Source organism: Chiloscyllium punctatum, chromosome 9 (assembly GCF_047496795.1).
Source record: "Chiloscyllium punctatum isolate Juve2018m chromosome 9, sChiPun1.3, whole genome shotgun sequence".
Classification (NCBI taxonomy): Eukaryota; Metazoa; Chordata; class Chondrichthyes; order Orectolobiformes; family Hemiscylliidae; genus Chiloscyllium; species Chiloscyllium punctatum.
In genome coordinates, this window is record NC_092747.1 from 35,724,877 (window position 1) to 35,747,961 (window position 23,085).

General features: G+C 42.6%; 1 protein-coding gene across 5 annotated transcripts in view; it reads left to right on the forward strand.

The window, feature by feature from the left end:
- stard13b (StAR related lipid transfer domain containing 13b) overlaps positions 1 to 23,085 on the forward strand; it is a 514,228-nt gene that overhangs the window by 485,331 nt on the left and 5,812 nt on the right. For all 5 annotated transcript variants that reach the window (XM_072577224.1, XM_072577226.1, XM_072577229.1 and 2 more), the window contains 4 exons: positions 1,791 to 2,001; positions 6,250 to 6,364; positions 8,660 to 8,881; positions 14,868 to 15,085. In XM_072577224.1, coding sequence (XP_072433325.1) covers positions 1,791 to 2,001; positions 6,250 to 6,364; positions 8,660 to 8,881; positions 14,868 to 15,085 — 766 coding nt within the window. The remainder of the gene's footprint in view (positions 1 to 1,790; positions 2,002 to 6,249; positions 6,365 to 8,659; positions 8,882 to 14,867; positions 15,086 to 23,085) is intronic.

The following is a 23,085-nucleotide window of genomic DNA, read 5'->3' on the forward strand; positions in this document are numbered from 1 at the left end:
GAGTGTGGGTGTGAGTGTGTTGGTTGTATGTGTGTGTGAGAGGGGTGGGTCTGAGTGAGTGTGAGTATGTAAGAATGTATGCTTGTGATTGAGAGTGTATAGTGTAGTGGGGTCACCTGTAATGTGACATGAACCCAAGGTCCCAATTGAGGCCCTCCCTATGGGTACTTGGCTATCGGCCTCTGCTCAGAGTGCTATCGGCCACTCTGTATTGTTGCATATCCCAAAGTCCACCTTGGAGGATGGTCACCCAAAGATCTGAGGCCGAAATTTCCTGACCGCTGACCCATTCTATTTTGCTCAGAAAGCATACAATCTGCGAGCTGTCCATACAAGCAGTTAATCCATGTAACAGTTTACAAATTCCTACTTTGGAAATGGAACCAGTCTGACTCTAGATTGGGATAAAGACAGAACCTAACCTCACCTTTAATGCACTGTCTGAGCTGAGATGTCACGTTTTTTTAATAAAACCTTAACTTATCTCGAGAATATGACTTAAAAGAAGTTCTGGGATTTTAATGTTAATGAACTGAAACTTGCGACCCATTCTAAAAGATCAAAGACTTACCAGCAATCGAGGTTTGTTCAATATATCGTTTCAGTAGCATGACACTCAGATCTTTTGTTATAAATCCTGTGTCTTGTGATCTTGCTCCAAAGCTGCCTGATGAAGGAGTCTCACTCTGAAAACCTGTTAGACTGTAACCTGATGTTGTGTGGTTTTTGGCTTTACAATTAAAGCTAGAGGCTAGTTCAGCGACTAGGTATAGGATTATTGTTAGAGGTAATGGGCTGAGGAGTGGCAGATGGAGTTTAAATAAATGCGAGGTGCACGTTTTGAGAAAGCAAATCTTACCAGGAGTTTTACACCTTAATGGTAAGGTCCTAGGAAGTGTTGCTGAGCAAAGAGACCTTGGAGTGCAGCTTCATAGCTCCTTGAAAGTGGAGTCACAGGTAGATAGGATAGTGAAGAAGGCATTTGGTATGCTTTCCTTTATTGGTCAGAGCATTGAGTGTAGGTGTTGGGAGGTCATGTTGTGGCTGTACAAGACATTGGTTAGGCCACTATTGGAATATTGCGTGTAGTTCTGGTCTCCTTCCTATCGGAAAGATGTTGTGAAACTTGAAAGGGTTCAGAAAAGATTTACAAGAATGTTGCCAGGGTTGGAGGATTTGAGTTATAAGGGGAGGTTGAATAGGCTGAGGCTGTTTTTTCCCTGGAGTATCGGAGGCTGAGAGATGACCTCAGAGGTTTATAAAATCATGAGGGGCATGGATAGGATAAATAGACAAAGTCTTTTCCCTGGGTTGGGGGAGTCCAGAACAAGAGGGCATAGGTTTAGGCTGAGAGTGGAAAGATATAGAAGGGACCTAAGGGGCATTGTTTTCAGCAGAAGGTGGTGCGTGTATGGAATGAGCTGCCAGAGGAAGTGGAGGAGGCTGGTACAATTACAGCATTTAGAAGGCATCTAGATGGGTCTATGTATATGAAAGGTTTAGAGGAATATGGGCCGGGTGCTGGCAAATGGGACTAGATTAGGTTGGGATATCTGGTCGGCATGGATGAGTTGGACCGAAGGGTGGTTTCCATGCTGTACATCTGACTGTATAATATTGGATGCAAAAATGACTAAACATGGATTATGGAATCTTCAGTCTTTTTTGAAAAAAATAAATTTAAGATGTAGGCTCAGTGATCTATCAAATGCAAATGATTTTGAACATTAAAGTATCTAACTTCTTTTGTTGATGTGTTTTATAACTGTCTGTTGCACTGTGATGTGCAGATGTTCCCAGGGAGCAGCGGCTACAGGCAGTGCAGGCAGCCAGCATGCTGATGTCGGATGAAAACCGTGAAGTTCTGCAAACCCTTCTTTGTTTCCTTAGTGACGTGACTTCTGTAACAGAAAATCAGATGACTCCCATGAACCTTGCCGTTTGTTTGGCACCCTCCCTCTTCCACCTGAATTTAATGAAGAAAGGCTCCTCCTCCCCAAGGTAGGCCTCTTGCTTCCTGGGTATTATGATTCCAACCGAACAGTATAATTAGCAATTGACTTGTTTTGACCATATTTATGGGTAGCAGAGGTTCAAAATAATTTAACAGCACTGCCAGCCAACAAAGTTCCGATCCTGAACTAAACCTATAGTGATTTTATAATATTTATAATATTTTATAATCAATATACCATTGATTTTAAAAACTAATAAATAAAGTATTCTGCCATATTTCAAATCCCGTATTGTTTCTGTAGTTCTAATCCTGAGTCGGTGCTTTTCAAGTCTGAATCTTTTTTTGATGATTTTTGATCTGGAATAGCAAAGCTTGATCCAGTTAGAATCATAAAGTTGAATACACAGAGGCCATTATATTTTGTCTGTGACAATTCTTTGCTAGAGGGAACTGTTCTTACCCATAGACATTTTTTTTCCCAAATGTTTATCCAATTTTCCTTTTGAAAGTTGAAATAACTTCTATATAATCTGCTCCCTGTGGCAGTATATGGTAGGCTCTCTCAGCCTGATAAGTGAAGAAATTGCTCCTATTATCTTTCATTGTTCTTTTAGAATCTACGAATTGATAACCCCTCATAGACAATATCCTGGCAGATTAATACTCTTTTTACAGTCTTTTATTATCAGCTTCCCAAAACTGCTCGTAATATTTTAAATTTGGCCTAAGCAATCTTTTCTAAAAAGCCACCATGATTTGTGCTGTTAATTACATCCCCCTCATGGGGCCTTATCTATTTTTTTTTTAGATTTAGATTCCCTTCAGTGTGGAAACAGGCCCTTCAGCCCAACCAGTCCACACCAACCCTCTGAAGAGTAACCCACCCAGATCCATTTCCCTCTGACTAATACACCTAACACTATGGGCAATTTTTAGCATAGCCAATTCACCTGACCTGCATGTCTTTGGACTGTGGGAGGAAACCGAAGCACCCGGAGGAAACCCGCGCAGACACTGGGAGAATGTGCAAACTCCACACAGACAGTCGCCCAAGGCTGGAATCGAACCTGAGACCCTGGTGCTGTGAGGTAGCAATGCTAACCACTGAGCCACCGTGTCGCCCCTATTTGTTTCTCTTAATTGCAGCAATTGGTGAAAATCACATCAGGTGACCAGCAAGGTGTTCTTAATGTCTAGAGCAAAAAAAAAATACCATGTTCAACTAACTTTTGAATGGTGAGCCAGGATTCTTGCTAGTAAGCTGCAAGGAGCCTGTTAGGATGTATTAGCATGCATTAACATCCTCATTATTACATCATCTCAATGCATTGATCTGCAGTTTCCCATTATTATATCATCTCAATGCATTGATCTGCAGTTTCCCATTCTCTCACCACCTGGATAAAACTAGATGATGATTCCTGATGTGAAAGTCAGAGTAGTTACCTGGCAGTTCCAGCTCACCCCTTCCTCCTGCAGTCTTCTCTTCTCTTTTTTTTGGACATTTCCAAACATGCTCCATAGGCAACAGCTGCACACAAGCTACCAGGACCTGCCAGGTCAATGTCAGCAAAATGGAGTGCCAATTTCCCTCTGTCCAATATGTCTGAAGCATTCGACAGAACCCATGCCATGGCACCCACAGTCTGCCAGCCCTTGATTACGTGTATAGGCAGGCTCTAAAGGTGGTGCCAAGATTCTCCAAAGACCCCAACAGTGGTTGGTACTGCTGCCGAGTAGAGCAACACAGGGACATGGTGCGTAGGCAATGAGGTGAATTTGGGAAGATGGTGTGAACCCCGCTAGGGGTTATGGAGAGAATCTCTCCATGAAACCCACCAAAATTGACAGTTAAAATTTAATATGGACAAGAATGAGAAAATAAACCTTGGGAGGCAAAGAAACAAAGGGTCTGAATCTGAACAAAATTGACCGTCATTAAATTTTCTGTTGTCACTTATCTTTCCATTCGGCTAATGCTAAATGCAAAACATGTTTATGTAGAGAAAACAAATTTATAACTGGCATGAGCTTTGGGTTATACAACTTTGCTGCTCAGCATGATACTCAAATTCATCTCATTATGTAAACTTTCAAATCACGAGACATCCAATTGATTGCCTACAGGTAATCTACATACACTGCTTCCACCATATTCTCCTTCAGCAAAATCCACTGGTGAAAGTAACAGAACTGATGGCGTTAAATGTCCTAAAGGACGATTGAGACAAATGTGGGTCAAAGTCCTGGAACAAACTCTACCAGCATTGAAGGTGTACCTATACCAAATGGATTGTAGCCATTCTAGTTCACCATGGTTTCTCAAGGGCAGTTAGAGATGGTCAAATTCTGACCCAGCCAGCGATACCCAGATCCCATGAATGAATAACAAAAAATCTATGGTCTGTCCTTTAAACCTATGTGTTTCTAAAATTTCTTTTTGATCTGTTTTTCCTGTGGATGTCTCTGTCAATGCCAGTATTTGTTGTCCATCCCTAACTGCCCTTGAACAGTGTGACTTCCCAGACAAAACAGTTAAGAGTTGGTCATGATACTGTTGTGCTGGAATTGCATGTTAGCCAGACTAGGTAAGAACTATAGATTTGGAGACAGTGAGGTCTACAGATGCTGGAGATCAGAGTTGAGAGTGTGATGCTGGAAAAGCACAGCAGGTCAAGCAGCATCCCAGGAGCAGGGAAATTGATATTTTGGGGCTGATGAAGGGCTTTTGCCTGAAACATTGATTTTTCCCGCTCCTGGGTTGCTGCCTGACCTGAAGAACTATATAGATTTCCTTACCTGAAGGGCAAGCTAACTATTATTAGCTGCAGTGGTTCCCATTACTAAGGCAAGCTTTCAATTCCAGATATTCTTTGAGTTTAAATTTCACCAGCTACCATGGTGGTTTTTGAACCCATGTCCCAGAGCACTAAACAAAAAAATCGAAGAATTCCACAACATGGAGTCGCTACCGGGCAAATGCTAGAAATCTGAAATAGCAATTGCTGGTGAAACTCGGTGGATATCGCAGCATCTGTGAAGAGATGGTAGAATTAATGTTTCAGGTCCAGAAACTGAACGGTCCCCAGACCTGAATCATTGATTCTGCTTTCTTTCCACAGATGCTGGCAGACCTGCCGAGTTTCTTCAGAAATTTTTGTCCCAGAACACTAACCTGGACCTCCAGCTCATAGGTCCAGTGCCATCGCCACCTATTCCAGCATCACCCCGCCACGATATTGAGTTGTTATTAGCAACAATTGTCTATTGTCTAACAATAAGGTGGGAGGGCTACAGCACAGTTAATGCATAATGTTTGTAAAAATAACTATAAAAGGTTGGTGCTCCATCTGATTGAAGTCATCAAAAAGCACTTAGCAATTAATGAATTAATAAGTGGATTTAACAAAATGCATCATAAGAATAGGTCAGTTCCCAAGATTTTGTTTAGAATAATCTAATTTGACTTTGATTAATATAAAGCCAAATTTAGAGCCTAAGATATAAGGTGGTTTAAATCCTGTTTTATTTCTTTGTGTTTGCTTTTGGATGTGAATGTGATTTAACATTTCTTAACCAAGCACTGCTAAATTTGGCTGTTTTAATTTCTTCCTCACTGACTACCAATTCAGTGAGCTTAAGTATATTTACTTTCCAGGTAAAAAATATAGATAAATGCATCCATTATGTGACATCAAATTAATATCCTGGCATTTCCACTCAATTAACCTTTTTGGAGGTCTCTAGACAGCCTTTTATGTTTAATTTGTTTTGCGCTATCTACAGCAATTTCCCACTGTTAAGGGGGGCTGAGCAAATTGGGGAAAAATTTATGCAGGTATGCATATGTGTAGCTGTTAGAAGTGACTGCACTGAAACTGTCAACATAACCATTCCAATTCTGTGTATTAATAAATCATTTCAGAAACATTTTATAATTTAGGCGATGGTCCAAAATTAAAGCAGTGTTGCTATCCCAAACTATAGCATCATCTGACACCATGAATTGTTTTCCAGTTAGCAAGTGTGTATAACAAAAGTAGAGTCAAGTAGTTAAAATACAAACAGCATTTCTGGAGAGAAACAAAGTTAAAAGAATCGGTGATTGTTCATCAGAAAGCAGAGTAATTCACCCAACAGATAACCAGAAGGACAAACAATATTTTAGCACTATTATCAGGAATTGTAAAAAGTAGCTTCTGTCACCTTGAGACCTTGCTTGTGTGTGTGCGCCTAATGCTTTCAGATTAAAGTCAACAACTAACCAGCCTTTTCCTGCTGATTTACAATAGGGTAATGCATCGTAAATACGCAACAGGAAAACCTGATCAGAAAGATTTGAATGAGAACCTTGCAGCTACACAGGGACTGGCCCAGATGATCATAGAATGCAACAAAATTTTTCAGGTGAGCTACTGTTGAGCAACTAAACAAAAGAACATCAATCTACGATGATTTAGAGAATTGTTTTATAATTATATTATTATTGCATGACCATCAGAATAAATAAAATTGATAAACTGCAATGTTAAAAATGTGTTGCTGGAAAAGCACAGCAGTTCAGGCAGCATCCAAGGAACAGGAGAATCGACGTTTCAGGCATAAGCCCTGCCTGACCTGCTGCGCTTTTACAGCAACACATTTTCAGCTCTGATCTCCAGCATCTGCAGTCCTCACTTTCTCCTCAAACTGCAAAGTTACCAAATTTCCATTCCTATAACGTGATCTGCTTCAAACTCAATTTGAGCTGTCTTAGCTGATCTCAACCAAGGGCGTAGAACTCTTGGAAGAGATGACAGTTATGGTGAATTTGGGGCAAAATATTATTGGTACATTGCTGTCAGAAGACCTTTTGACAAGGTATCACACAACTAAGGAAGTTTGAGATCCAAAACTAACTGTGACAAAACAAATTTAACCATGAACTAATTCTGGCATTTGGAAGTTAAATGCAATTTCTTGGGGTGGCTAGAGTAAGTCTGAGACTGCTATGGCTGAATTGTTACCATAGTCATGATAACAGACTTGGAAGCTGGTAAAATATTGAAAATAGGTAGCAAGCCACTTGAGGATGACACTCTCTGATGTATTCTCACCACTGGAGATCTTTTGAAGGGGCACAGTCCGAATTGGATCCTGAGGTGGTCAGTCAATTGCTGGTTAGTGGAAATTTTAATCTCCCTCACATTTTGTGGCTGGTCCCAAGTCATGTTTGGAGACTGCCAATTTACTGGAGATCTCCACAGATAGGGAAACTGTGCTGTTGGCTGAGCTTACTCAACTGAAGAAGTTGCCTCCATCCCAATGGATCTGTTGGTCTATATCTTGCTTATTTTACCATAGCTTTGCAGGTCAGTAGAGGTAGTTTTACCCTGAAGAAGGGTCACTGAATCTGAAACAATAACTCTGATTTTTCTCCACAGATGCTGCCAGACCTGTTGAGCTTTTCCAGCAATTTCTATTTTGTTTCAGTTCCATGCTGAGATGCCCTATATGTTTTTCTCAAACTTATTCCCACTGTGACTCCATTCTGGTGCTTGCAAGTTGCTGGGACCCGAGACCTATGGAAGTGGGGATGGGAAGCCTATCAAAGTGGGGAGATACGTTTTGCATGGGGGTATGTATAAGGAAGGGTTAAAAGACCTACGAGCAGTGAGAGTGGGGGAAAGCTTTTAGTCAAAATTATAAAGCAACCACCCTTTCCATTATTTTTATTAGGACAAATTTCAGTCTCCAGGACTAGGGCAGTTAAGCCATGCCCACAGTTTTTAAAAGTCTACACAACTGTTAGCATTTGGGCCGCCACAGCAGGTATTGCTGTCTCTGACTCTAAAATGTTGGCTGGCAATCCCAGTTGGAACCTCCACCCACAGCCTGTGAGAAGCTCTGCAGTGGCTCCTGACCTGCTTTAAATGAGCTGAAAAGAGACTAATGGGATTCAAAGTCAGTAGATGTGAGAGAACACATTATTCTTTCCATTGATAATTAGTTTTAAAGAAGAAATGATGGCTTGGTGGAAAACTTGATGTGGAACAGCCAAAGGATTAAGATGTTTAAGCTCGCAAGACATCAACATTGGTGTTTTCAAATATAAAAGGCCATTAAAGAGCAAATGGAATTTGCATGTAATGACAAACAGTGGTGTCAATAATTTATTCAGGAGTTGTTTTGATTGGCCGTCAGAACTTTGGGAAGCCTGGATAAACTGTGAACAAAATTTTCCGTGGTGACTTATCTGGAGAACCGTTGATAATTTTACTGGCTTCAAGCTTTAACATCCTCATCTTCACCCCTGCAGCCTCCTGTTCTAAGCTGGATTCAAATAATGTGAAAGCACATAGCTTTGTTTGAACCACAGAACTGATTACAGTGAATTACAGCAGTACCAGCCACTTGCAAGTATCTTTGGTAGTTCTTATTAATTCGTAGTTAATTGGTTTCAAATGTAAATGCAAGCACACGCCCAAGCAGTGGTCAGTTCATCAGGTACTTGGATAAAATTGGATTTACTGTTTCGTTTTAAGATTTTAATACAATTTTGCAGTACAAAATTCAATTGTTACTAAAAGCTGAAAATCTGGAGCGCTTTCTTTAGAGTCTGGGGATCCAGCTGGATCACAGTGATATGCCCAACTGTTATTGTGAAGCTACTTTTCAGTGTCTGTGGCTTACCTTTATCCAATTATCCACCACTCTGAACAGATCCCTCAAGATATGATGATGCAGTCCCGGAACTCTTACATTGAGGCCGATGCCCATCCGCTGACACTGGAGGAACTCGGAAAGCAACTGGAAGATGAAGGGGCAAATTATCAGACTTACCTGGAGAATCTAATCCAGAACCTTCAGAAAGAATCCAGGGAGAAATTTAAGAGCTGGGTTTCATGTCCATGCCCTGATAACACTGAACTTGCTTACAAAAAGGTAAGCTCATACATAAGTGCTTATGCCGTATTTGAAAGTTTGGATAATTTTTGTTTGAAACTTATGTATTCCTATCATTTCAATGATGAACAATATAAACCTTGTACAAAATATATCTTAAAATTCAATAATTTTAAAATTCTATTCTGTTGACAAGATTGTGTTTCTCACTACCGACTGGAATGACATTTCATCAGTGTTAATGTCAATAAAATTGTCAGCAACTGGTAGTGGTTGCAAATAAGATACTAAAATATGTAAAGAAAGCTCTGGTGGCATACATAAATGTTACTTAATGCATTGGTTAAAAGTGGAATGTCCAAAAATATTCTTTATAATTATCCTGTACAAGAGACTTGATTTCTTTCTTTGAGTACTACAAAGGAGAAAAAGCTGCCATTTCTGAGAAGAGAAGATTGCATTAAAGTGCATCACTCTAGTTTGACTCTTGACAGCCAGCCATCAAAGTTTACAAGCAACTTGTTTATTTTCTGTTCTGTCAGTCATTAATAATCAGTGATACAGAACATCTAATGCGATAACCTAAATGCAGGGTTATTGGACAAATGTCTGTTTAAACCACCTTTTTGTTAATGAGGATAAACTAGTACAGGAAATAAAAACAAACAAACACTTTTTGGAGAATATAAAATGGTGTCTTGGACGCAGATCCCTCTTCCAAACTGCAAGAGAGGCAGATGGATTCTTCCTACAATTGGTGAAGTGCAGGTATCTGTCCAGAAGAAACTGTTTTCCAATTCTCAGCCTCAGATTATTCACTTCACTTAAGTTTGCTGTTACTGGCTGACTGAGATCTTATATCATACAACTCCAAAATTCAGATTTTATATGCATGTTGAAATAACAATTGAGAAATTTATTTTAAAAGTTCTCCCAATGTCATGAAACATAATAATAATTTTCAGTTTTTAACTGCATTTTAACAAATGCAGAATTTCCTGTCCCAGCCAACGACAGATCAGTCAGCATCTGTAAAAAGAAATGGCGAGGTTTATTGGTTTGGGTGTGTTCCCTTCAGTAGAAATGCCACATCCTTTGCTTTTCTCTTTTAAAGAAGTTTGACTGATGTGTCATGTATTTCAGCATTTTATTCTCTTTTATATTGCTTGTAAAACTTGTCAAGTATTCTTGTTTTTGATTTTCTGTTTTACTGAAGTATGCAGAATGAGTATAAGTATCAATGACACATTCATAGTGAAGCTCACAACTGGTGGTATTCTGACTTGAAATAAAAAATAGCATTTCTTTAACATCCAACGCAACATCGGGATGTCCCAAAGTGTTGTAAAATTTAATAACTTTTTTTAAAAATGTATCCATGTCTTCATGTTGGAAATGCAACACCCAAGTTGCCCCACTAACTGCATGATGTTAAGAAATAGAAGCACTGGTAGTCATTTGACCATCAAGCCTCCTCTGTAATTTGTAAAGTCATGTTGATCTTTTACTTCAATGTCACCTTCCTATACTCCCCATGTTCCTTGGCTCCCTTTGTACGAACGAGTGTATCAGTCTCTCTTGAGTGCATTCAGTGATTTAAGTATTCAGCTCTCATGGGTACAAAATTCCAAAGATTCATATCTCTTTAAATAAGGATGACCCTTACTCCCAAGACTAACACCGGGTAAAGCATTACCTCACCAGGGGAAAATCCTCATGGTATCCACCCTGTCATGCTGCTAAATTTTTTTTTCAATTAATCACTTTTCATATTTTTAATGTTCAGCAGTGTAAATAAATAAAAACAAAATAATAGATGTTGGAGGGTCTGAGATAAAAGCAAAGTGCTGGAGAAATTCAGCAGGTCTAGCAGCGTTTGTGGAAAGAGAAGCAGAGTTAATATTTTGAGTCCAACATCACTCTGCTCAGTGTGAAAACAGGCCATTCAGCCAACAAGTCCACATCAACATTCTGAAGAGTAACCCACCCAGACCCATTCCCCTATCCTATTACTTTATATTTCCCCTGACTAATGCGCCTAACCTATACATCCCTGAACATTACAGGCAGTTTAGCATGACCAGTTTACCTAACCTGCACATCTTTGGACTGTGGGAGGAAACCGGATCACCCGGAGGAAACCCACGCAGACACGGGGAGAATGTGCAAAATCCGCACAGTCGTCTGAGGCTGGAATCGAACCTGGGGCCCTGGCACTGAGATGCACTAACCACTGAGCCACTGTGCCACAGCTACTGCCAGATCAATTGTGTTTCTCCAGTACTTCCAGATTTTCTTACAGTTGGGTTGACACACAAGCTCTTAAAAAAATAAAAATGGTGCTAAGACCCAGTTCCAGGATTCCCAACCACCTTCACTGCTTTCACTGGGACTTTTTAAAAAACTAGTTCTGGTTGTAAGTCTGCAAGATATCATTAGTTAAATCTGAAACTGAATTCTAGTCTCAGTAATGATGATAACCATTCAATTATCAAAACTAATCTTGTTCATTAATGTCCTTTTTTTTGGGAAGGAAATCTGCCTACCTTACCTGGGCTAGCTGACATGTGACTCCAGATTCCCAGCACTGGTTTTTTAAATTCATTTTTGTGGGATGTAGGCACCGCTGGCTGGCCAGCATTTTTTTGCCAGGTCCTAGCTGCCTTGACAAGATGGTGGTGAGCTACTGACTTGAACAGCTACAGTCCACCTGCTGTGGGTTGACCCAAAATGCCCTTTTGGGGTGAGAATGCCAGGATTTTGAAGGCACATTGATATGTTTCCTCGTCAGGATGGTGAGTGGCTTGGAAGGGACTCTGAGGTGGTGGTGTTCCCATATACCCATTGTTCTTGTCCTTCTAGATGGAAGTGGTCATGGATTTGGAAGGTGCTGTCTGAGGATCCTTGGTGAATTTCTGCAGTGCATCTTGTAGATGGTACGCACTGCTGCTATTGAGTGTCAGGTGGTGGAGAGACTGGACACTTGTGGATGTAGCACCAATAAAGCAGGCGGCTTTGTCCTGGATGGTGTTAAACATCTTGTGTTGTTGGAGCTGTACTTATCCAGGCAAGTGGGGAGTATTCTATCACACTCCTGACTTGTGCCTTGTAGGTGTTGGACAGGCTATGGGGAGTCAGGAGGTATATTACTCACCAAGTATTCTTAGCTTCTGACCTGCTGTTGTAGACTTGGTTTATATTGAGAGTCCAATTGAGTTTCTGGTCAATGATAACCCCCAGGATGTTGTTAGTGGAGAATTCAGTAATGGTTACACAGTTGAATGTTAAGGTTCAATGGTTAGGCTGTGTCTTATTGGTGATGATCATAGCCGAGCATTTGTGTGGCACGAATGTTACTTCCGCTTGTCAGCTCAAGCCTGGATATTGTCCAGATCTTGTTGCATTTGAACATGGACTGCTTCAGTGTCTGAGGGGTCACAAATGGTGCTGAGCATCTCCACTTCCGACCTTAAGATGGAAGGAAGATCATTGAAATAGCTGAAGGTGGTTGGGCCTAGGACACTATCCTAAGGAACTCCTGCAGAGATGACTGACCTCCAACAACCACAACCATCTTCCTATGTGTCAGAAGTGACTCTAATCACCAGAGAATTAGCTCCTGATACCCATTGATCCCAGTTTTGCTCGGGCTCCTTGATGCCACAGTCACTCAAATGCAGCTTTGATGTCAAGTGCTCTCACTCTCCCCTCACCTCCAGAATTCAGCTCTTTTATCCATGTTTGGGCCAGGGCTGTAATGAGATCAAAAGCTGAGTGGCCCTGGCGGAACCCAAACAGAGTATCACTGAGCATGTTATTGCTGCTTGATAGCACTGTTGATGACACCTTCCATCGTTTTACTGATGACCGAAAGTAGACTGATGGGTAGTAATTGCCAGGTTGGATTTGTCCTGATTTTTATGTACAGGATATACTTAAGCAATTTTCCACATTGCCGAGTAGATATCAGTGCTGTAATTGTACTGGAACAGCTTGGCTAGGGGAGTGGTAAGTTCTGGAGCACAAGTCTTCAGTACTATTGCTGGAATGTTATCAGGGCCGTAGCCTTTGCAGTATCCAGTGTCTCCAACCTTTCTTGATATCACGTGGACTGGGTCGAATAGGTTGAAGACTGGTATCTGCAATGCTGGGAACCACTAGAAGAGGCCGAGATGGATTATCCATTTGGCACTTCCAGAAGACTGTTGTGAAAACTTCAGCCTAATCTTTTGCATTGATGGAAGAGCCCTGCATATCATTGAGAATGGGGATATTTGTAGAGCCTCCTCCTCCAGTGAGTTGTTCACCACCCTTCACGGCTGGATGCAACAGGACTGCAGAGCTTAGATCTGATCTGTTGGCTCTAGGATCGCTTAGCTCTGCCTATCACTTGCTGCTTATGCCATTTGGCAAGTAGCCCTGTTTTTATGGCTTCAACAAGTTGACACCTCATTCTCAGGCATGCCTGGTGCTGTTGCTCCTGGCCTGCCATTCTGCACTTTCCATTGAACCAGGGTTCATCACCTGGCTTGATGGTAATGGTTGAGTAGGGATATGCCAGACCTTGGGGTTAAAGGTTGTGCTGGAGTACCGTTCTGCTGCTGATGGCCCACAGCACCTCATGGATGTCCAGCCTTGAGTTGCTAGATCTGTTTGAAGTCCGTTCCATTTAGCACAGTGATTGAGCCCCACAACACTGAGGTTATTCTCAACATGAAGGCAGAACTTCATCGCCACAAGGACTATGTGATGGTCACTCTTAGAGATACTGTCATGGACAGATGCATCTGCAGCTGGCAGCTTGGTAAGTGTGAGGTCAAGTATGTTTTTCCCTCTTGGTTTCCTCACCATCTGCTGCAGACCCAGCTAGCAGCTATATCCTTTAGGACCCAACTAGTTCGATCTATAGAACTGCTGTTGAGCTACTGTTGGTGGTGGACTTTGAAATCTCCCACCCAGAGTACATTTTGTGCCCTTACCATCCTCTGTGTTGTTCACCATGGTGGAGTACTGATTCATCAGCTGAGGGAGGATGGTATGTGGTAATCAGCAGGAAGTTTTCTTGCCCATGTTTAATCTGAAGCCATGAGATTTCATGGGGTCTCGAGTCAATATTGAGGACTCCCAGAGCAATTCCCTCCTGACTGTATGCCACTATGCTGTCAGCTCTGGTGGGTCTGCCCTGCCAGCAAGACAGGTCATATCCGGGGATCGTGATCGAAATTGTCTGTAAGGTATGATTCCATGACTATAACTATATCAAGCTGTGGCTTGACTAGTCTGTGAGACAATTTTGGCAAAGCCCCAGGTGTTAGTGAGGAGGACTCTGTGCGTTCGATGGCTGTTTCTGCTGTTGACGTTTCCACTGCCTAGGATGATGCCAACTGATCCATCTGGTTCCATTTCTTTGAGACTTTGTAGGAATTGATACAACTAGATGGCTTCCTAGGCCATTTTCAGAGTGCAGTTGAGAGTCAACTGCATTGCTGTGCGCCTGGAATCACATAAAGGCTGGACCAGGTGAGGATGGCAGATTTCCTTCCCTGAAGGCCATTAATGAACCAGATGGGGTTTTTTTTGTGACAATTTGTAATGATTTCATGGTTATCAGTAGATTCTGAATTCAAGAATTTTAAAAATGAATTCAAATTCAAACAAATTCATATTTGTCATGGTGGGATTCAAACCCAGTCCCCAGAACATGAGCTGAGTCTCTGGATTAATAATTTAGCGATAATACCATTAGGCCACGACCTACCCTATGGTTGACCCATGACATCCTGCTGAGATCCCAGGTAAGCCACCCAGATCAAGGGTACTTTGGGATGGGCAGGAAATTCTGGCCTTGCCTGTGATGACCATATCCCATGGAAAATAATTAATTAACAAAAGGGGTTTAAGCACACGTCCTTCTTGCTCAGAGGCAGGAATACTAAACACTAATCTATAATTATTTTATAATGTTAATTTATAAATTGTCCAATTTAATGATTCCAATAATAAAAGCTGTTTTGTTTTTGGGTAGGTTGGTGATGGTCACCCTCTCCGTCTGTGGAAAATATCCGTTGAAGTAGAGGCACCACCTTCTGTAGTTCTAAATCGGGTACTACGAGAGCGCCATCTGTGGGATGATGACCTGCTCCAGTGGAAAGTTGTGGAGTCCCTGGACAAGCAGACTGAAATTTTTCAGTATGTCTTGAACAGCATGGCTCCTCACCCCAGCAGGGACTTTGTCACACTGAGGTAACTTTTGAATGTATAATGCACCACCATTCAAAACACACAATAGAGTGATAAACCAAAAGTAATAGTTGAACATTTGGTGAGAGTAAGAATTTTTCATTGGGAAATGGGTGAGCACATCTTAAATTTAGTTTAACATTTTGAATTTAACTGGCAACCTTTGGAGACTGTAAGAGGAAATTGCTTGTCAATGACAGTTAACTGTCAATCAGTTGTAAGTACCTAAACAAGGGCTAATTATTTGAACACCTCTAACATTGTTATGACTCAAAACAAAACATAAAAACAAACTGTGATGCACAAATTTCAAATGGAACATGAAAGTTTGGGATTTGATGAATAAGTATTTTGCGTAGAGAGAAGGAAGTACCAGTTCTTCCATTTTAGATGCAGTTCATTTTACCTTAAGGCAGTAGTAAGTTTTTGGCCAGTGTTTTAGTGTTTATTACAAGTTAGTGTTAAAAAAAAAATGAAGGTTTTTGATGATGTTTGAAACCAAAATATGGATATATAAACAGTCGCAACCACCTTGTGTACAGAACTATGCCCTAACTACTTTGAATGGTGTTTTCTTGGAGTGGACGTGCCTTCTTAAAAAAGGGAATATTTACATGATACCTTTACAAAATGCACTCTTGAGAGACAGTCCCTGTACTCATTCCAGAAAATATAGATCTTTGTTATAGTCACCCAAGAGGTGAGAAGGGGAGGGGCAATTACCCCACCCCTCTCCTCATTCATATACAAAGGTTTGGCTCAGAACTAGGCACAGTTTAAAATTCAATAACTTATTTTCAACCTGTTCCCTTTAATATCTTTGGAAACTTTGATCAAATTATCATTTAACCTCGTAAATTACAATGAATCCCAGGGTGGAATCTTGCAGGGATCTGAGTGATATGGGCTGTTGGGAGGTTTGTGGCAGAATCAGAGGCCCATCTCTGCCTTAGGGAGACTCGTTCCATCACGGTTCACAAGCAGGGCAGTGAGTCCCTTGAGGCAGTGACCAGTTTCCAGTTAAGGGGGGAGTATTTCTTGGTAAACACCTTGTTGATGGCCCAACACGCCTCATTAGTATTCAGCTGTCTAACCAAGCTCACCATGCAATCCAGAGTACTTGTGCATTCAGCTCACCTACTTGCTCTGAATGGTCTCTGTTACACAAGTTACACCCTCAAGCATGATCTTCAGGCACCAGATGCACACACCACTTATCCATGGACATTGGCATTTGCTATCTGCCAGCTTCACATAACCACCTCGGCACTTCTCCAATACACTGGCAGTGCACTCTGAACGTACAGACTCACATTGCAGGCCACTGCAGCAACTAGCATTGAGCACGTGGACAGGGAGCAAGTTTGCGGATTGGCTCAGGCTGCAACTCGAAGCTGATTACTTTGTCCTTTTTGCACTCGCTCACTTAGTGCCTCCAGGATAATTGCAGCACCCGTGCCTTGCCTTGCATTCCGTAACAGTTGGCTAAGTGACAAACTAGGCAGCTTGCCTTGCTGCTCAGCAGTCCTCAGTCATGGGAAAGTACACCTTGCTGTACATTGGTTCATTACATCAGTCTTTGATCTGCACCATGTGCCAGCTGCTTAAGTGGCAAATACACTGTGTGCGCAGCAAGCAAGCAGCCATATCTTAAAGTTTTAAGGGTGTCATCCTCACTGAAGTCTGTGGAGACAACCATCAGCCAGGCACTGTAACTCAGATCAGCCTCCATTGCCAGTCCAGGGGATTGTCCAGAGTCAGGTGTCCGCTTACATTGGTATGGGGCAGGGGGTTGTGTACAGGGATTGGGTCGTGGTCAGTTCTATAGCTCCTATTCTGGGGAGTAGGGCTAGCACAGTTGGGGAAGTGTGCAACCACCAGTACGGTCTGGGCATGTTTTGTCCAGGGCTATCCAGTCAGGTCACTCAAGTGTTGGCCCAAAGTCAGTGTGTTGCATCTCCCTGCCACAGGCATTGCTGGACATTATGTAGGTCTGAGGTCAGCTAACCAAGGGAAGCTCATGAGGTTTATTCAATGCTGACTCCTGAACTGTCTCTTGATTACGATCAGACAATAGCTGCCATACTTGGTGTTTATGAGCTGGACCTAGAGGCACCTCACAAGCAATTCGGAAGTGCTCAATAAAAAAAGCTAATTGCTTTCAACTGGTGGCTCTGCCCTGTAATAATACAGTGCACCTTTGAATTATCCCAGCTGATACTGCTGGAAGAATCTACAATTGGCCTCCCTGCAGCCTGAGAATGTTTTTGGAGGAGAGAATCATCACAGCCCAATATACAGTTATTGCAACAAACTGCTTTCAACTTGCACTTCGATCAGGAATGTGAAGCAGATGCTTTCCAAACTGTTTCCATGAGCTAGACAAGAGAAATGCTTGCCTTTGAAGAAACGCCCAAAGGAGGGTTTTTAATAAACAACCTTTTATACATCTGCTGGATGAGGCCAAGGTGTTCTCGATGCAATAAAGTAGGCCACACCAGACCAGAATACTAGAGCTAAAAGGCAAGCTGTGGGTCTTGTGCAATTAGTCTGGAGAGAGAAAGAGAGAGAGAGAGAGATAGAACACAGTAGGGCCAATGGGTGGGGGGGGGGGGGGGGGTGGATGGCCCTCTGGTCCAGAGCCCTGTCATTTGACTGAGTATACTCTGCGTGCCCAAAGCTGGCAAATGTCTAGATAACTCGCGGAATGAGTCCTCTCTGGAACAGCATCCCTGTACACCACAAACCAGGGCCAAATGAGCATCGTTGCAGTGTCACCAGGATTTAGGAGGTCCAAACCTCAATTGAATGAGCGAGGTGTCACATTGGCCATCTGAAACCCCCTTTGCAAACTGAGGTGGGGACCAGGGAAGTTTCCAAGTAGACCCACAGCTGATGCAGATTAACAAGCTAGTCAGCCCTCTGTGAATTAGGGTATCTCAAGAGGTATGGGACAAAATAAGGGCACAGAACCCCCAAACCAGACAGAAAAGTCAAAGGTGAAAATGTGTTGCTGGAAAAGCGTAGCAGGTCAGGCAGCATCCAAGGAACAGGAGAATCGACGTTTCTGGCATGAGCCCTTCTTCAGGAATGAGGAATGTGTGTCCAGCAGGCTAAGATAAAAGGTAGGGAGGCGGGACTTGGGGGAGGGGCGTTGGAAATGCAATAGGTGGAAGGAGGTTAAGGTGAGGGTGATAGGTCCGAATGGGGGTGGGGGCGGAGAGTTCAGGAAGAAGATTGCAGGTTAGGAAGGTGGTGCTGAGTTCGAGGGTTGGGACTGAGCCGGAGTGGGGGGGGGCGGGGGGGGGGGTGGTGAGGTGAGGTGAGGGGACATGTGGAAACTGGAGAAATCAGAGTTCATCCCTTGTGGTTGGAGTGTTCCTAGGCAGAGGTTGAGGCGCTCTTCCTCCAGCCGTCGTGTTGCTATGGTCTGGCGATGGAGGAGTCCAAGGACCTGCATGTCCTTGTTGGAGTGGGAGGGGGAGTTGAAGTGTTGAGCCACTGGGTGGTTGGGTTGGTTGGTCCGGGTGTCCCAGAGGTGTTCTCTGAAATGTTCTGCAAGTTCAGAGTGAGGACCAGTTCACTCAGTCGAAGGAGGGTGTCAGTGGAAGGGTACTGGTTGGTACGGCGGGAAAGGAAGAAGCGGAGGGTTTGAGCCCTTCATGATGGGGGATGAAGGTGTACAGAGACTGGATGTCCATGGTGAAGGTAAGGCGTTGGGGACCGGGGAAGCGAAAATCATGAAGGAGGTGGAGGGTGTGGGTGGTGTCCCGAACGTAGGTGGGGAGTTCATGGACTAAGGGGGACAGGAATCGAGGCAGGGTGGGGTTCGCCGTGGGGTCGGGGTTAGGCGTGCGGATGGCAATCGGTCAGAGTGAGGACCAGTTCAGTCAGTCGAAGGACTGCTGGGGAAATGTAAAGTCATGCAAAGGGATCTGCTGGGCGTGACCCACTAATAGTCCATGATGTGGACAAGAGAAGCCTCCTTAATAAATCAAAATTCCTATTGGCTTATCGCCTTCAGTCTCAAGGGATGTTGGAGCTATATTAGCAAAACCATGAAACAAAATCCAGCAGGGCATTGCTACTCCTGCTTACTGTCTGTGTATTTGTTTCCTTTCTTTCCTTTTGGAATGAATGAAAGGATGATTCTATATCTCTGTAGTTCTTTCCCACAACCATTTTCTTTTGATTATAGAATTTTCTTGCCACAGATGAACAGTACATGAAGAAAAATAAGAAATCCCAAACAAAACTGTTTTCTCTTCTGTATTTTTGGATTGAATCGTTTCTTTTAATAATGGAAAATTTTGCTAGATTCATAAACTTTTCACACACTTTTCACTTTTATATTGAATGCATATGGCAATAAATGATTCAAATGTGACATTAAAATGAGTGCCAACGCTTTTATGGTTATGTTGCAATGGAAACCTGAATGGGGGGAGGTTGGCTTAACTATATTCCAATTAACCTGCTGGGACAGCTATCAGCACCTGAAACACCTGTCCTTGTTGCACGACTGAAATCAGAGCTGATTGAATTACTTAAATATTTACTGAGATTCCAAGTCAGTTGTCAGCCTGCCTCAGACCCTCCACCTCTGCATGCTGCTGGCTGTAAGCTTACACTGCACTGCACAAAGGAAAATGACCTGGCTTGGCAAATAAACTACTATTGGTAACTGATCTACAGATTGTTACAATTCATGTGAACAAATATTTTTTAATACTTGCTGATTTGACTGGGACTGCCATAGTATTAAGGATTTAGATGGAGAGGAGTTTGTTAATTAGGTTAGATTCCATACAGTGTGGAAACAGGCTCTTCGGCCCAACCAGTCCACACCGACCCTCCGAAGAGTAACCTGCCCAAACCCATTTCCCTCTGACTAATGCATCTAACACAACAGGGCAATTTACCATGGCCAATTCATTGTGGGAGGAAACCAGAGCACCCGGAGGAAACCCCCACAGACAGTCTCCCCAAGGCTGGAATCGAACCTGGGACTCTGGTACTGTGAGGCAGCAGTGCTCGCCACCGTGCCACCACATTTATTGCCACGTGTATTCAATATAAAAGTGTGTACAAGAAAATTTTCTGATTCAGTATATGGATGTACCTACTAGAGATGGTCAAGTTTTCCACCTGCTCTTGGGAAATAAGGCAAGGCAGGTGTCTGAGGTGTCAATGGGGGAGCACTTTGGGGCCAGCGACCATAATTCTATTGATTTTAAATAGTGATGGAAAAGGATAGACTAGATCTAAAAGTTGAAGTTCTAAATTGGATAAAGGTCAATTTTGATGGTATTAGGCAAGAACTTTCAAAAGCAGATTGGGGGCAGATGTTCGCAGGTAAAGGAACAACTGGAAAATGGGAAGCCTTCAGAAATGAGATAACGAGAGTCCAGAGACAATATATTCCTGTCAGGGTGAAAGGAAAGGCTGGTAGGTATAGGGAATGTTGGATGACTAAAGAAATTGAGGGTTTGTTTAAGAAAAAGAAGGAAGCACATGTCAGGTATAGACAGGATAGATTGAGTGAATCCTTAGAAGAGTATAAAGGCAGTAGGAGTATACTTAAGAGGGGAATCAGGAGGGCAAATAGTGGACATGAGATAGCTTTGACAAATAGAGCTAAGGAGAATCCAAAGGGTTTTTGCAAATACATTAAGGGCAAGAGGGTAACTAGGGAGAGAATAGGGGCCCTCAAAGATCAGCAAGGTGGCCTTTGTGTGGAGCCACAGAAAATGGGGGAAATACTAAATAAGCATTATGCATCAGTATTTACTGTGGAAAAGGATATGGAAGATATAGAATGTAGGGGAATAGATGGTGACACACTTAAAAACGTCCATATTACAGAGGAGGAAATGCTGGATGTCTTGAAACGCTTAAAAGTGGATAAATCCCCAGGACCTGATCAGGTGTATCCCAGAACTGTGTGAAGCTAGAGAAGTGATTGCTGGGCCTCTTGCTGAGATATTTGTATCATCGATAGCCACAGGTGAGATGCCAGAAGACTGGAGGTTGGCTAACGTGGTGCCACTGTTTAAGAAGGGTGCTAAGGACAAACCAGGGAACTATAGACCAGTGAGCCTGACCTCGGTGGTAGACAAATTGTTGGAGGGAATCCTGAGGAACAGGATGTACACGTATTTGGAAAGGCAAGGACTGATTAGGGATGGTCAACATGGCTTTGTGTGTGGGAAATTATGTCTCACAAACTTGACTGAGTTTTTTGAAGAAGTTACAAAGAGGATTGATGAGGGCAGAGTTGTAGATGTGATTGAAATGGACTTCAGTAAGGCGTTCGACAAGGTTCCCCATGGGAGACTAATTAGCAAGGTTAGATCTCATGGAATACAGGGAGAACTAGCCATTTGGATACAGAACTGGCTCAAAGGTGGCAGACAGCGGGTGGTGGTGGAGGGTTGTTTTTCAGACTGGAGGCCTGTGACCAGTGGAGTGCCATAAGTATCGATGCTGGGACCTCTACGTTTTGTCATTTATATAAATGATTTGGATGTGAGCATAAGAGGTATAGTTAGTAAGTTTGCAAATGACACTAAAATTGGAGGCGTAGTGGACAGCAAAGAACATTACCTCCAATTACAACAGGATCTTGATCAGATGGGCCAAGAGGCTGAGAAGTGGCAGATGGAGTTTAATTCAGATAAATGTGAGGTGCTGCATTTTGGGAAAGCAAATCTTAGCAGGACTTGTACACTTAATGGTAAGGTCTTAGGGAGTGTCGCTGAACAAAGAGACCTTGGAGAGCAGGTTCATAGCTCCTTGAAAGTGGAGTTGCAGGTAGATAGGGTAGTGAAGGCAGCGTTTGGTATGCTTTCCTTTATTGGGCAGAGTATTGAGTACAGGAGTTGGGTGGTCATGGTGCGGCTGTACAGGACATTGGTTAGGCCACTGTTGGAATATTGCATGCAATTCTGGTCTCCTTCCTATCGGAAAGATGTTATGAAAATTGAAAGGGTTCAGAAAAGATTTACAAGGATGTTGCCAAGGTTGGAGGATTTGAGCTATAGGGAAAGGCTGAACAGGCTGGGGCTGTTTTCCCTGGACTGTTGGAGGCTGAGGGGTGACCTTATAGAGGTTTACAAAATTGAGGGGCATGGGTAGGGTAAATAGACAAAGTCTTTTCCCTGGGGCAAGGGAGTCCAAAACTAGAGGCCCTAGGTTTAGAGTGAGGAGAAATATATAAAAGAGACCTTAGGGGCAACTTTTTCACACAGAAGGTGGTACGCGTATGGAATGAGCTGCCAGAGGAAGTGGTGGAGGCTGGTACAATTGCAACATTTAAAAGGCATCTGGATGGGTATATGAATAGGAAGGGTTTGGAGGGATATGGGCTGCGTGCTGGCAGGTGGGACTAGATTGGGTTGGGATACCTGGTCGGCATGGACAGGTTGGACCGAAGGGTCTGTTTCCAGGCTGTACATCTCTATGACTCCGACTCTATCTCATCAGTCTTCCTTAATTTCAGAATGCTTATGTATGTGTGCTCCATAGAGTAGCAAAACTCTTATTTTGAATATTTTGTTAATAATCGGTATCTTTAATTTCATCCTGAGATTTTAGCAACAAAAAATCATAGCTTTTACGGAAACCCTTCCGCTTTAAGAACTAGATTAAAAAGGGAAAATCATGGAATGACTCTCGGAAATAAGAGGGGAAATATAATTGTATTTAAATTTGCCTCATTCCCAATTCTTCCAATGACTGTGTTCATGTACATGGATTACTAAACCATGAGAACAGAAACTTAAGGATGTTAATGGAATACTGGCCTTTATAAAGTAAAAACAATGACTGCAGATGCTGGAAACCTTTATTCCTGATGAAGGGCTTTTGCCTGAAATGTCGATTTCGCTGCTCCTTGGATGCTGCCTGAACTGCTGTGCTCTTCCTGACAATCCAGAATAATCCAGAATACTGGCCTTTATACCCTAGTCCTCTAGCTATAAAGCGGTAGCAGCCTTGGTATA